At 35.1% G+C, this 16,160-nt stretch overlaps 2 protein-coding genes across 9 annotated transcripts in view; both read left to right on the top strand.

The window, feature by feature from the left end:
- The first annotated feature begins 226 nt into the window (after positions 1–226).
- LOC101503862 (transcription initiation factor TFIID subunit 4b) lies at positions 227–12,395 on the top strand. Of its 8 annotated transcripts, none has more exons than XM_073368898.1 (17): positions 239–382; positions 1,592–1,780; positions 2,635–2,763; positions 2,856–2,961; positions 4,727–5,250; positions 5,387–5,482; positions 5,585–6,481; positions 7,936–8,054; positions 8,162–8,249; positions 8,351–8,486; positions 8,611–8,666; positions 8,743–8,801; positions 8,890–9,025; positions 9,189–9,254; positions 9,340–9,598; positions 10,800–10,973; positions 12,053–12,395. In XM_073368898.1, the coding sequence occupies exons 3-16, from the start codon at positions 2,725–2,727 to the stop codon at positions 10,970–10,972; spliced, it is 2,754 nt and encodes a 917-aa protein (XP_073224999.1). In that variant the 5' UTR covers positions 239–382; positions 1,592–1,780; positions 2,635–2,724; the 3' UTR covers position 10,973; positions 12,053–12,395. The 8 variants fall into 8 exon arrangements, with proteins under 8 accessions (XP_012571651.1, XP_012571652.1, XP_073224999.1 ...); XM_012716199.3 differs by having other exon boundaries at positions 240–382; positions 8,743–8,799; positions 8,885–9,025; positions 12,078–12,395; XM_012716195.3 differs by having other exon boundaries at positions 240–382; positions 8,743–8,799; positions 8,885–9,025.
- A 2,723-nt stretch (positions 12,396–15,118) lies between these two features.
- LOC101504506 (subtilisin-like protease SBT1.7) overlaps positions 15,119–16,160 on the top strand; it is a 2,697-nt gene continuing 1,655 nt past the window's right edge. Inside the window, exon 1 of the mRNA XM_004501475.4 lies at positions 15,119–16,158. Within this exon, the coding sequence (XP_004501532.1) occupies positions 15,195–16,158 (964 nt within the window). The 5' untranslated portion in view covers positions 15,119–15,194. The remainder of the gene's footprint in view (positions 16,159–16,160) is intronic.

The following is a 16,160-nucleotide window of genomic DNA, read 5'->3' as shown; positions in this document are numbered from 1 at the left end:
AAAATTTATTTTTGATTCAATTTTAAAAAAGGAGAAAACATGTGTCTAACTCCCCTTACCTCGATAAAAAAATCTCTCCTCGTGATTAAAATAATGTGTTACAATTTTTTTGAAAATTTATAATAAATATTGAACACGTGGCTGAATTTGGTGCATCCGATTAATCATACGGAAGAGATTAGTTGGAAGGCAGGGTGCTTATCCCGCCTTAAAGGCAGACAATCCGAATCGGTTTCTACTCCCAACGTCCTTCAGTCGCGTCGTTCGTCATCCATACTCCGTCAACCGCCGTTGAGCGCCACTCCTTCAACCTTCCACTTTCTTCTCCCTTTCTCTCCAAACTTCTCACTCTTCCTTTCCTCCATTGTTGATCTTTTAAAAGGTAAACACACACTTAGTTAAATTTTATAGTAACATTTTTTCAATTATGATGAGAGTTTACTGTAAACACACACTTATTTCTTTAATGAAAGTAAATTAAGCATGGATTTTGTTAATGGAGAAAACTTCATTGTTAGGGTTTGGTTATTTATGGGTATTTGGGAATAGTGGCGATATTGCTGTCTGCACATTGGTTGTCTCTGATTCCTCCTTCATGTGACTAAAATCCATGATAATTGTTCAAGAAAGGATTAAATATAATGGAGTAATTGGGGTTATTGAAATTTTGTGTTTTGTTTACTGTAGCTTTCCGATGGTAAAGATCAATTATTTTATTTTCAATATTGCTACCAACACCCCCAAATTGCTATTCACACCTCTCAAAATTAAAAAAAATTAAAAATACCCAAAATGCCCCTACCATCAATGTTACACATTTATTATCTCATAACTCACATTTATCAACCTTCATTGCACCTTATAACTCACATACAAAAATCATTTGGTTGATATTTTTATTTTGTAAATCTGGAGTTCAAATATGTTTAAAAAAAATAAAAAATCTCAGAATTTACGCAATTTGAATTCAGGTACGTGAATTCAAATTAATAAGCCATGTACGTGAACTGAAATTGCATATATATGCAATCTTAATTCACATACGTGTGAATTAAGATTTGAAAATCATTGAAGATTGAAAATCAAACCAACATGAACTCAATTTCACGTAAGTATGAATTCACTACGTGTACGTGAACTGAGTTCACGGATATTTTCTAGAATTCAGTTTACATAAACCTAGGTGAACTTAGTTCACGTAAAATTGAATTCACGTAGCAAAATCTTGAATATGATTAATGATGATTGCTGGGGATTGATGGTGATTGATGATAATTAATGATGATTGATGATGATTTATGAAGATGGTTAATGATAATAATGGTTAAGGTTGAATAAAACGAAGAAGATGAAAAATGTGTTGAATGAAGATGATGAAGATAAAATAAAGAAGAAGAAGAAGATGAGCTAGGTTAATGAAGAAGAAGGGGAGGGTAATTTGGGAATATTAATTTTTTTAAACATTTGAGGAGTGTGGATAGTAAATTAGGGGGTGTTGGTAGCAATATTGTTTTATTTTTTTGGGTAAATCTCACTATTTATACTAAACCCCAATACCCATTTTTCCCTCCTTCTCTTTGTTTTTGCTTAGCCCATTCGACCTTCACAGCATAGCAATCTCTCAATTGTCTCTATACAAACCCACATTGCGTCGCCGCTGTAAGGAATTTCACAACCGCTGCGGCCACCGCACGAGAGAATCAACACCATAATTGTGATCCTCTCCCCGCCTTCTCCCTCCCGACTGTTCACTTGCGATTGGATCAACAAACTGCCACGAGTAAGTTTCCTGTCACCATCTCTGTTGACAAATCCTCTTCTCCTTTGTTAGGAAACACAAAAAGACACCGCAATACATGTCAGAGTAGTTGGAGAGAATGATGTTGACAGAAAATGATGATTGTGGGGGAAAATATTTTTGCAAAATAAATAGTGGTGATCGATGATGGGGTAGCCATTGGAGAATTGTTGTCACAAGTGTATATCATCAGAAGTAGAGGATATGTAATGCCAAATTGGGTAACCTTCAATGGAGGGAACCTATGGGAAGCAAAAAAATAATAATAGTAGTAGTAGTAATAATATTAATAATGCCATGGTTTATAAATTAAGTCGTCGGATCCATTGTGAGTTAGTGGCTGGGAGCAAATCATTTCAAATATGGAAATAGAGGGATCAGTCAACGGCTTGATGTTGGGATCCATTGTGTTTTGTGCTTTTCTGTGTGGTTCGACAGTATAGAATCATACTGCTTATGTGATTATTGTTTACTGTAATGGAGTAGTGCTTTAATACATACATTGCAGGGATTATATATGTCTTTGGATGCCGGCGGTGGGGGCTTTGTATTCACCACCCTACTATGTTTTTCTATTTTTGGCTTTGCAATGCTTACAACTTTTTTAACCATGGTAACATAGCCTTATTTGGGCTAAAACAATGGCTTGGTCTTAAAGCACCCTTATTCACCACCCTAATATGTTTGTGTGGATTGCCTCATCTTTGTGGTCTATTGAATTCTATTATATTAATCTTGTCATGCTAAATGTTTTAGTAGAACAAATAATCCTGAAATAAATTGAGGCCTATAAGTTATAACCTAATACATATGTTGATGGCACCATTTAAGTTCAGTTGCATCCGTTATGAGTTATAATATGGCGTAAAGAAAATATCTGAAGTGCGGTTGGTTTAAAAGAGCAACGAAGATAACGGTGCGCGGCTATGGACCCATCTATAGTGAAGCTTCTTGAAGATGATGAGGTTTTCTCCTCCCTATTGTATACTCTCTAGAAACATCTGCTGTTTTTGAATTGGGGCTTAACTTGTACCATCAATGTGTTTTGATGTCACAGGATGAAACTATGCATTCAGGGGCAGACGTGGAAGCGTTCCAAGCTGCATTGAATAGAGACATAGGAGGAGATGCTTCTAATTCTCAGCTTTCTGATCTGGATGCAGGTATCCATCAACTTACATTGTATCCCTCTGCTTTCTTTGTTGTTATTGCATTTGTGGTTATCATGTGCACATTGGTCAATGCATTCCTAGGAACCCTTTGCCTTTTTGCATTAAAACTGATAGAACTATGCACGGGTGTGGAATTAAGGACATCAAACCAAGAACAAAACGATTACTCAGAGGCTATACAAAAGCCTTACAAATAAAATACTTGGCATGCTATAACAGCCCGTCTCTTAGTTCTAACTGCAAGATTACTTTCTATGGCTCTTTAATGAAAGGTCTATTACATCTTACTAAAAGTGATAGCATAAATTAAAATGTCAGAAGAGTATTTTTATACTAGATAATTAAAAGACCAATAGCTTTGGTACTGTAGTAACATTACCAGCTTGGTCAAATGATTTAACTTCCTGTGGCCTACAAGGAAAAGTGCAGATTATTGCTCAATGCATTCAGCCGAGGCTATTGATTTGAGATTCAATTGTTAATCAAAAGTGTATTTTCCGAATCGGAATCAAATATTAAGATACATGGTCAATAAAAATATGACACTTTTACAGAAAAACAAATGAACAAGCAAACAAAGCGTAATCCAATAATATATCATTATGAACTTCAAAATGATGCATGATTCAAATTGTAAAGAACAGGGGGTGGGTGGGAAAAACAAAAGGTGCCCAAAGGAGGACCAGAAAACAAATAACAAGGGAGGAAAAGGAAGGGCAGAAAGCACTGTGTAGGCAGGAAGAATAAAATAGCACACCCTAGTTGTAAGAGGGTGCGGGAACCAAAGATGTCGCGTGCTAGGGTTGTTTCTTTGTTATTTTGGCTGATAATGTCTCATCTAAAGAAAAAATTGCAAAAAATAACCCTACCCCAGAGATCTTTTTGAAATTGGGTTGCATTACTTGACTCATTTTTTAGTTGCACCCACAGTGGAATTGGAACCGGGATTCATATAAAATAAATAGAGCGAAATTAAGGAGTGATGAGTTGGTTTGCAGGGAGGAACATAAGAGTTTGAGAGATAAGGTGTTGCGGGTTCAACTCCCACTAATATTTCTAAAAACTAATTACTAAAATTTGCCATTGATATTCATGGCGCGATTCAAGTCCAAAAGAGATTCACAGTTTGACCAGTATTGGTTATGTTTTAATCCCTTTCCATCAAGATAATTGCATGAGTTGTAAGATATTTACAACACTGCATTCAACGGCTAAGTGCACAGATACTGCATAAATGGGTTTTACTTTTACATATCTGTCCCCAACTTAAAATACCTAATCAATTCCCATTTCAATATCAATTTATCAATCACAGCAGTTTCTTCTTTCTGCAAAAAAATATTTGCATGGTTGATTTCTTGTCCTTTTGCTGACTATTTACTCTCGTTAAGATTCCAGTCTTATCATCTTCTAAAACATCTTACTAATGTTTACTAATTGAAGCAGACAGGGGTTTGATTTGTCATCTTTTGTTGTTTAGTTAGTTTTCTTTCTAACATTCTCCTTAAATCTCAGCGCTATTATTTGTCACATTTTTCTTTTAATTCTCATTTACTGTTTTAAAAGAAGAATTTGTACTTTAATATCTGATTAATCATTATTTAAGAGTCCAGTATAAATATATAATCAGAATATCCAGAGTATAGGTAAGTTATATTCACTGTTGAGTCATGTTATTTTTCTGTTTGCTAGATAAATTCTTAATCAGACATAGTGCTAGTGTGCTACGATGATTGCTTCATTTTTTTTTCTTAAGGAAGCAATAATTCATTCAGTCAATCATTACCACCGTGGCCAACTTCTGTCCATGACAACCAGTCCGACTGTCAAAATCAGGAGCCTGAAATTGCACAACAGCAAGAGCAACCTTCATCTGACATGGAGCTGAAGCAACAAGGACCTGTCGTGGAACAAATACAGAATGTTGCATCACAGGAGGCAAGTAATCTTCCTTTATCACATAAACAATCTCAAGATGAATGTCTCCAAGGTCAATCTGTGCCTGCTTCCCACCAAAATTCTCAAACAAATGTAGTTCCGAAATCTGAAAAAGATCCCGTCTTTAACCATGAAACAATCAAAACAAATAGTCCTAACTGTGAATCTCAGTATGCAAAGCTGCAGCAGATGAGTAACCAACAAGCCACAGTCAATGAACAACCTAGTAGCCAAATCAATCGTAGTAAACAGGTGCCATTTGGTCTTTTGCTCCCTATCTTGATTCCCCAACTTGCCAAAGACAGAGCTATGCAACTTCAAACTTTATTTAACAAATTGAAGGTGGGTTTCTTAAACCAATTTCACTATCATGTCCTTTTTCCCTCTCGTCTGTGCTAAACTATTGACGTTGGTGGTTCAAGGGTTTGCCATATTACTAAGTTTTTTGTTTTGACAATTTTGTTGTCATTTGCTCTAGAGAGATGAAATACCCAAAGATCATTTTGTACGGCTTATGAAAGGCATTGTGGGGGATCAGATGCTTAGAATAGCATTAACAAAAGTGCAACAACAGGTAGATTGAGTAGATGGTTTATGCAGTTTTAAAGATGATTTTTCTCAATCTGGTTGAATATTGTTTTCAAGGTTATGCTAAGAACCATTCGTTTCCGTGTAGACAAGAAGCAACCCAAGTTCTTCTGGACAGCAGCACCCTGTAAGGATGCCAACTGTTACTTCCAGTGCCACAAAATTGAATGATCCCCATGCATTAGCACAGCTGCATCAGAGAAGTATGAATGCTGCTGCAGACCATTCTCATACCTCTTCAGCTGTACAAGTGAAGAGTGAGCCGACCTATTCAACTACGGACATTAGTGCTAAAAAAGCTCAGGAACAGGATGTTCGAGTAGTGCAGCCAAATCAATTACCATTGTCTAGTTCTAATGCTGTTAGTCAAGAAATTGATAGATCATCAGTTCACTTACAAGGACTTAATAAGCAGCAACAACAACATATACATTTCCCAGGGACATATGGAAGTAGTGGTGGTAGTTATAGCCCTTTTTCTGGGACAACCACTGGATCATCATCATCTCTCAGATCACAATCTCATCCTCCTGATTCACACATAAGGCAAATTCCACATCAGAGCACTGGTCTAAATCCCTTAGGTGTAGAACGGCATAGTTCTTTCAATGATCCCAAGAGAATGCCAGGTGGATCTGTATCGACTGTGGTAAACAATACAACTTCACAACAAACTTCAAATTCTTGGCAACCATCAGTAGAACAAAATTCGGGCTTGTTTTCATCTGTTTCACATGTAAAAAAGGAACCTAATGACCTTTCTATTGAGCAGCAACATAGGCATCATTTATCTAAATTACATGGGTTGCCTTCTGTTAATTCTGCACAAACTGAACATGGTAGTGGTGTCAATCAAGGCACTGTAAAGGATGAGTTTTCAAGAGGTTCTTTAGCATCCAATAGCACGCCCCATACGACATCTGGTAGCTTGCCTGCGCCAAATTCTGCTCCCTCTTCTGCATCTCAACTAGATCCAACTGTCACTGTAAGTTAAAAACTAATGTGCACGTCTCTGTCTAAGATGCAATACCTAAAGTTTTGGTGATCGAATAGCATCCAAATGTTATTTTTTGTTTTCATGGTTAGTGGCATGATGCACCCTATGTTGGCGTTATAGTATATGCATCGTAAGTATAAATTTACAAAACACTAGGTCTGTCAATATTTGAAGATACAGCAGTACTCCGGTTTCGATATAAGCAACAAAAAAAATATGCTAATTAAAAATAGTGGTTAATCTCAATTATTTTCCTTGATGTAATAAAAAACTAATTGCATTCTTCATTTCTTCAGAATGCACTTAATTGCAACTTGTTTCATAGGAAAGCTATCATTAATTGAAGAGTATTTTAGGAATGATATCATTAAATAAGTTTAATTAGTTGCTATTTGCTTATATATTTTTTATTTAGACCACAAAAACTTGGTATTTTTTTTGCTTATATTCAATACTAGTCTATTTTGTATAGCAAGTCTCCATACTATGGTGCACCATCTTAAGCTTTCACATCTGGGTTAGTTACTGTTTCAGACTCTGTTAGATAGTTGTAAAAGAATATAACCACTTTGTGTCAGCTTGAATACTGTAAGCACTAATATTTATCTGCAACCTGTAAATAGTTAATCAGAATATCACTTTCTTAGAAGAGTTTCTCACATTTCTCTTTGAATGTTTTCCTTGAATTTCTTATACTTCATATAACCTTCCAACAATACTTGGTGATTTTTATTCAGGAAATGGTATTAATCTTCTTGAATTGTTTACAAATATTTTCCCCCCTCATTGTTATAATTCTGTGAAACATTATGACTTCTTTTTGTGGGATCGGGAAGCTTTGCTTGTTAGTATTTGTATCTTCTAATGTCATTCCTCCCTTCATGTGGCATTAAAATAATTGGTCATGGTTTGCATTTACATTGTTTAGGTGTTATTGGCTCTGTGATTTTAATATCCAAAATCTCCCTTATTTACTGAGTGCATTAAAAAAATCACATTTTTGTATAATCACCGTTCCTTGCTGGAATTCTCTCTAGAACTCATCAATGCTGAATTTCCCAATTATGCTAGCACTGGGATTTGACTTTGTACAACCATCCTTTTGCTTGCAAAATTCTTCTTGCCTTGAGCTGCATACTATAAATCTTCAATACACCCCTTTTCTCCTGCCTATTAATGTGGTACTTTGACATCAAATATATTGCTAATGAAAAGTAGCAAGCCTACAATTTTGTGTTTGGGCTTCATATTATATCCCCAGACTTTCACTTTTTAAAGCATTTTGCTGTTAAGAAATGTGAATTCTTTTTTTTTTTTTGTAATGTTTTTCTTGAATACCAAGCCATCATTCATTTTTTTAGAGCATGTTCGTCCGTGTTTCTAATGATATCTTCATACTTGCTGATACCTGATTTCCTCACATCCTTTTCTTATTTTATTAGTTAAGCTCTCAGATCCCATCTAGCACTTTGGGTCTTATGACAAAGACACCACTAAAGAAACCTCCTCTTGGCCAGAAGAAGCCACTTGAAGCACTTGGTTCTTCACCTCCTCCTCCGAGGTAAGTTGTTGTATTCTACTGGTTCATGATTTGCTTTGTCCTCCCTTCTTTTCTGTGCAATCTTTTACCAATTTTTTATTTATGAATATCTGCTTACTATTCTACAGTAAGAAACAAAAGGTGTCTGGGGCATCAATGGAACAAAGCATTGATCAGCTTAATGATGTTACGGCTGTTAGTGGTGTTGATCTTAGGGTATGATACTGTCATTGAAAAAAGACGAAAAAACCATAGTCTGGAATGTATACTTTTCTGTTTTAAAATCTCAGGCTACTTTTGTGTTTCACATTATATAGGAGGAGGAAGAACAGTTATTTTCTGGGGCCAAGGAGGACAGTCGAGTTTCAGAAGCATCTCGAAGAGTTGTGCAAGAGGAGGAGGAAAGTCTGATTTTGCAGAAAGCTCCATTGCAGAGAAAATTGATTGAGATTAGTTAGTCCTATTTATGCCATTAGTCTGTCCATCTAATTTTATTCTTTCCATTCTTCAAACTTATCTGGATATGTACTGGGTCCTATATAAGCCTTATAGCTGTTCTATGTTGTCGCCATGGCAGTGACCGAGTGTGGCTTGAAGGGCATGAGTAATGATGTGGAAAGATGCTTGTCACTGGTGAGATTAAACCTATTTTTCAATATTTATTGCTAGTAGGATTGCTTTTAATCTTACGGTTGAAATGAATATTCAGTGTGTAGAGGAGAGAATACGTGGAGTAATAAGTAACATAATTAGAATGTCAAAGCAGGTCAGTTATTTTCTCCAACTGTTTGCATTAATAGTCGTTTTTGTCAAAGTGCATTTTTTCTTACATCTGATAATTTTCCTACTAGCGGGTTGATATTGAGAAAACAAGACATCGGACTGCTGTCACTTCAGATGTTCGACAGCAAATCATGGCAATGAATAAGAAAGCAAGGGAAGAGTGGGAGAAAAAGCAGGCTGAAGCAGAGAAGCTCCGGAAACCGAGTGATGTGGGTCCTACTTCGTCACTATGTGGAATTTTTGTTTAGTTGATGATGATACAATGCCCACTCTTGTCCTCAAACATTTCCTTTGCATGTTTTTATTTTATATTTTTGCATCCCAGACTTAAACCTATGTGCTTAACATTGTAATGCAATTTTTTAAGTATAGGTAGATGGTAGTTCCGGAGTTGATGGTGACAAGGAGAAAGATGAAGGTCGCAATAAAGCAACAAAGGTATTTCTATCTCATTTTAGGCAATGCAGCTCACCTTTATCTATGTGTGAAGAAGTCTTGTTTTTTTATTGGTAATATGTCGTAGGTGAACAAGGAAGTAGATGACAAGATGAGGACTAATGCTGCAAATGTTGCGGCTCGAGCTGCTGTTGGGGGACCTGACATGCTGTCTAAGTGGCAACTTATGGCCGAGCAAGCCAGGCAGAAACGTGAAGGGGGGATGGATGCTGTATCTGATTCTCAGCCAACTAAAGACGTGAATCGCAAATCTCCATCACCAGGAAGGAGCACAAAAGATAATCAAGAAAGGGAGAGAAAAGGTCCAACTTCTCATGGGAATTCAGGTGTGTTTCTTCTTGGTTGTTTCGTACCATTTCAGGTGTCCACACATTCAATGGAGTTTTTATTATTTTCCTTGTATACAAACTAGTTAGTTATGCTGTGCGTGCATGAGTCACATTGATGTTGATGCATATATTAAAACAACTTATATATAAATATTTACTTCAAAATAAACATCAATTATATGTCTATTGCCTAATACTCATATTTAATAAGCGGAATAAAAACTCTGCAAAATGCACACTTTCCTAGCAGAAAAGCAGTAGAATAAAACATAAAGTCCGAATGAGAATAGGAGAGGAAGACTGTACTGCCATCAACCAATATCAAACTAACTTATAAGTTATTGTCAATGTAAGGAAATAAACTAAGATTCTCAAACAAATGAAAAAAATTTTTGATGTTTAACAGTATTTGTAGCACAGTACTGAAAAGATTGGACAAATTGCAGAAGCAGAGACCTAGTGAGAATTCACACCAGTTGTATCACTATCAACCAAAAAGCAGCATTGTAACCAATTAGAAAATGAGAGGAAAAATTGTGAGCCATTGATCAAATCATGGATGATTAAGATTAGAACAATAAACCATATGACTTTTTTCAGTGAACATGAGTCACTTAAATAACTTTCAATCATGACAATCCATGTATGGTTGTATGATTAAGATTCAGTTCTCCCACCCTCTCATTAAAACTCCTCCCACTTTCAATCATGACCATCCATATATATATAATTTTCAACTGCAAAATAGATTCTTGACACGAGGCAAAAAATCGTGGAAGAAAATTGGAGGACTTAGTGATGATCACACATAAAAGGAAAGAGCTAAGCTTTTGTTAATATTTGTTGTTTTTAGCTGAAGAGGTAAATATAAATAACTAAATGTGGAATATCTTTCTAGTCTCAACTTTTTTGTTAAATACAGTGTAGGACAGTATTGCTTGTTTTACCCCATGTTCCCCAAGATCTGATTGTCTGGAGTTTCAAGAAACTGATTCTACACGACCAAAATATGCATGAAAAAAAAAGTATTGTAAAATTCAAATTTCATGGGTAAAACTTCATACCTCCACCTTTATTGGAGCAAGAAATTGTAGTGGTCTCTAGATAACTCATACTATACGATGTGTTTGTACCTGGTCTAATTATGTCGTGCAACATTTTTGTTGATATTAAGTCCCTGTGATCTTGTTGCGAACAGCCGCTGCTAGGAAATTTGGGAAAAACCATTCCCCTGGATCTCAAACTCGCGTAGCTCGTAGCATCTCTGTGAAGGATGTGATTGCCGTCTTGGAGAGGGAACCTCAGATGTCCAAATCATCACTCTTATATCAATTGTATGAGAGAATTCATGCTGATGCTTCCAATGAATAAGGTAAAATGAAATATCTTGGTCACTTTTGCCTTTTTTATTGCCATTGAGTCTTATGCTTCAAATTGACCAGACATCAATTTGTCACAAGTTGAAGATTTTCTAAATTGACTTTATATTTTAACCTGGATATTTCCAATTGGATTTGGTCTCATTTTCAAATCACCTTCAAAGAAACTAGCCATTTTTTATATCCACCCTCTATTGTCTTGTATTCAATTTACTATAGGGTAATTTGGAAATGGTGAAATTAAACTAAAACTCATCACTGGGGAAAGATGAGGTTTTTAGCTAGGGACTATGCCTCTTGACACTATTGCATGCTTGGCTTCAGCTGACTTTAGCTGTCAATGGTTGATAGGACCCGTGAAGAGAAAGGCCCAAATTGAGAGGGAAATGCTGAATTGGCAAGTTAGTTAGAGGAAGGGATATACGCATAGCAGGCGAATTCGTTTAGGAGAGTGTGAATAAATGAGTGCGAACTGGCAGAGGGAATGTCTTTCTGAAGGAGCACTTGCTCTGGGATTATAGAGATCACTCTCTGTAATAGTTCTTATTTCAAGGTTGTTTTGAAGAGGGGTGTAATGTTAGTATATACAAATAGGGATAATTAGAAGTTTGTTAGTAGTTGTGTTCCTAGGTTGTTAGTAGTGGTATAGGTGTACCTACTTTGGTGTTTTCGTTATTAGTTAGTTATCTAGGACCTAATCCCTATCCAAATGTAGCGGAAGTCTATAAATAGAGGCCTCCACCATTTTAGAAAGGAGCTTTTATCAACTTTAGAAATTGAGTGGTGTAAACCATTGTATCCGTTCTTGTGTATCATTCTTTTGGGAGAGGTTCTCTCTTATTATTTCTTATCTTTTCTTTCTAAATAATAGTGTTCTTCCTCTAAATCAAAGAATCCAATTCTTGGGTTCCTAATATTTTCTTTTTATCTTGAATTCAGTTCCATATCAATGATAGAGTTATGTGTGTTGCTATATCAAATTAAGTAGCATTTAATGTTTCAATCTCCAAATATTTAGTAGTGGGTGCATTGGCTACACCTGCACTTAACTGTTCAGGTCAAATTTCTGTAGATAACACGATGCTGATTTACATCAGGAGGCGTGTAAAAAGATTTGACTCATTCAGTGGAAGGATACCTGATATGTTGTATATGTTTTAGTAACAAACATGAGCATTTCTCCTGCTGGACACAAGCGGAAGGAAAATGTGTGTTGTGCTCTTTTTCACAACAGTCATCCCTCATATCATTTGCTTCGGGAATAGGTGCTAAATTAACATAGACGTTCAGAAAATCAGTTTTGGCGTACTACTGTAATTGGGTGGTGAAGAGTGTATTTTTTTTTTATATCAACAAGATTGTGTATAAATGTATGTATCTAGCATTGTTTGGACTAAAGACCAGTGTTTTATTTATTTTTTACCTATTGAATGAAAGTAACCGGTGATATTTATGATAAAAGGTCGAACCGGGGAATGAGCCAAGCTAAAATAAATGCTTCCCGCATTTGATCTAAATTTTAGAATAAAGAGTAATGCTAAGAATACATTCTTTCAACATTCTCTTTTGAACACTCAACTATTGGGTCACATCATCCAATTTTTTCTATAAACTACTTGATTATCAGGTAATCAAGTTTTTACAATTTACTTTTAATTATTGGATTTTGAAATGTCAGGGTAAGCCTTTCCAATTTCCCTGTGATTTGAACTTCCTCCATTCAAAAGTTCTCCTTGTTGACAAAACAAAACCTACTATGATGCAAACTCCTCTATTAAGTCTCATTGTTCACAACTTTTAACATTGAAATATGTAATTTTAATAGGCGATGATAAACTTTTAAAATATTAATTTCTTTTCTTTTTGGGTGAAAAAATGTAAATTTCTTTTAACATTTGAAATCTGGCAGTAGGGATGAATGCAAAACCGTTTTATATATTGAAATCCAAAATTGTTTTGTTATGATAAATAATTGTTGATAGGGTTCAATTTCTTTTACACTAAAAATCAATAATTATTTTCAGCATCTCTAATTGTATAGAACACAGTTATCTCATCTCTTTCAACCATTTTTGTTTCTCCACACTCATGGAACTCTAACCGACAAAGTGCACCATTTGCGTTGAACGACAACTCTGCACCACAAGATTTCATTTGCAAATCTGCAATCCATTTGAACAAAGAAAAATGTTAGATTAACGGTAGAATCAGTAACCAAGTTGAAGGTTTAAAAAATGGGGTGATGTTGCCCAATAATTGAGAGTGAGGTAAAAGGAGTGTGTCTCTAACATTTCTCTAACAATTAAATACATCAATTTTTATTTATCATATTTTCTGTTATATTCAATAGCAGATGACGTATAAATTTTAAAAAATAAAAATAAAATGTTTTTAAAAGGTAACCCACCCCTTAGTTTTTATTTTTATTAAAGAACTAAAATGTTTGTTTATTTTGGTTAACTTAATATTCATTTTCTACTATTAATGTGGTAATAATGTTTATTTTTTATTTATTTTTCTAATTATTATTTTGTAAATAATCATATATAGAAGACATTTTATTGTTACAAATTTGACATCACCTGTTCATTCTAAATGGTCAATTAGTTCAAGAAATTGACACTTGTCTCTTGGGCCTCATGGGCTCGAACAGTTCATGAACATGGGATGAACTAAGCATGAATTTAAGAAATAGACTCCCTGAACCAAAATGAAGTGATAGAGAAACTTCATGAATTAGGCATGACTTTATTTTCTCCTTAGTACCTTGTAGGCATACTTTAAACATTTGCGCATTACATAGCTGGTTTTAATTTTTTGAACATAGTTATAAAAGAGTAGTAGTAGAAATCGACAGTGAACTTTAATATGTTAGCAAATCATCTTTGAATTTATTTGCTAATACATCTTTTAATCAGGGGGGCTACGAAGCTTAGTGGTTCTTCCACTGTAAATTTTGGTGGACCATTACCAACAATGGCTAACAGGGTTTGTTGATTGAAAGTTGGATTAAATACTAATATGCTTAGAATAGTTAGCATTAGTTGTATAAAGTTTTAGTTGTACTTATCCTTTTCCAATTAAAATAGTCAAAAGGGAGAATACTCAATTTCCACAATGCCTGATCACAATGAAGCCACACAATCCCTTACATTTAATCTCTATTTGCAAAACACTTAAATTTCATAGTTACTGTAAATTGATATACATTGTCAATATAAAATATTTTTACACTATCGGTTAATTACAACCATTAAATCATAAGATAATGTTTGACTTTTATCATATCTACATCTAAAGTCATATTTATGAATGATTGTGATTTATTAACTGTATAAAAAAATTTCTAGTACATAATAATTAAACTCTACTTATAGTTCACAAAAATAAATGTTATGTCTAGTAGGCCACTAATAATATGCCAACTGAACTGAAATTTGAAAAGGACAAAAGAAGATGGTCTCTTTTTTAAAGTAAACAAACATGATTGGAGTCGTGCATTATTGTTCAATACAATTTATAAAGATAATTATTGTCTCTCATATTTAATTCTGTGGTGGAGTCACTTACTCTTTCACTTACTCCATGTGTTTGTTATAGTTACTCTATTTAATAAATTTTTAATATAATATTAGCAATTAGACTAGTGAACAAAGAGTGTGAATTATGTATGAGAGTGTGACATGTATAGTTTGGCAGTGAACAAGAGGAATTCCATTGAAGCGTGATATATATGGTAGAAGAGATATGGCAAATCCACCGTATCTGCCTATGGTATCTTTTACTACAGACTATGAATTGGAATTATGTGGTCTCCAACTCAATGTCACTAGCACACTAAATTTCTTCATCTGTTATAAATTATTTAGAAGATACGTACTAATATTTAAAACTTGGAGAAAAATTAAGACAAAAATACACATATGGTTCATTAAGTTTAACCCATTTGCGTATTTTTAAAGAATCCCATGCATATTTTTGTCGAAATTTATACGCAGATGAAAAATAATGCCTATTAAGTATAAACCAAATAAATTCAAACACTAAAAAAAATGTGTAATGTCACAAAACTTTTTTTTATTATATAATATTATATTGTATGTATGGACACAGTCACAAAGCACTATGTGTTCCCAATTGAAATATGTATTGGCAATAAAAGAATCTACCGATCTCCGCAGACGCAATAATAATAAATACTAGCTATCCTTGCAATGCTGAAGCAAATTCAAAAGAAGCCAAATATGAATATGCTGATTTTCAAGTGTCTTCAAATGGCTTTGCTGCTAGTTTTCACTAGCAGATACACCATTGCAGAAAAAACACAGCATCCTAAGAGAACATACATAATTCACATGGACAAGTTCAACATGCCAACAAGTTTCAACGATCATCTCCAATGGTATGATTCATCATTAAAATCAGTATCAGAATCTGCAGAGATGTTGTATACTTACAAACATGTAGCCCATGGCTTCTCCACAAGGCTAACTACTCAAGAAGCAGAGTTACTCACAAAGCAACCAGGAATTCTTTCGGTTATCCCTGAAGTTAGATACGAGCTTCACACTACTCGAACACCAGAGTTCCTTGGATTGGAGAAAACAACAACTCTTCTAGTGTCCTATGGAAAACAAAGCGAGGTGATTGTTGGAGTAATTGACACTGGTGTATGGCCCGAACTAAAAAGCTTTGACGACACCAAACTTGGACCAGTACCGAGTAGCTGGAAAGGGGAATGTGAGACAGGTAAAAACTTCAACTCATCAAACTGTAACAAGAAACTTGTTGGTGCGAGGTTTTTTGCTAAAGGCTATGAGGCAGCTTTTGGGCCCATTGATGAAACGGCAGAATCAAAGTCACCGAGGGATGACGACGGGCACGGAAGTCATACCTCAACTACAGCAGCAGGTTCTGCAGTTGCAGGAGCAAGCCTCTTTGGTTTTGCTTCTGGGACATCAAAAGGCATGGCTACACAAGCTCGAGTGGCAACTTACAAAGCGTGTTGGCTTGGAGGGTGCTTTACATCAGACATAGTTGCTGGAATTGACAAGGCCATCGAAGATGGCGTCAACATCCTTTCTATGTCTATTGGTGGAAATTTAATGGACTACTACGAAGACACTGTCGCAATGGGAACTTTTGCAGCCATGGAACATGGAATACTAGTATCTAGTTCA

The sequence above is a fragment of the Cicer arietinum genome, chromosome 5 (genome assembly GCF_000331145.2).
Source record: "Cicer arietinum cultivar CDC Frontier isolate Library 1 chromosome 5, Cicar.CDCFrontier_v2.0, whole genome shotgun sequence".
In the NCBI taxonomy this organism is placed as follows: domain Eukaryota; kingdom Viridiplantae; phylum Streptophyta; class Magnoliopsida; order Fabales; family Fabaceae; genus Cicer; species Cicer arietinum.
This window is presented reverse-complemented; position numbering and strand designations above follow the sequence as displayed.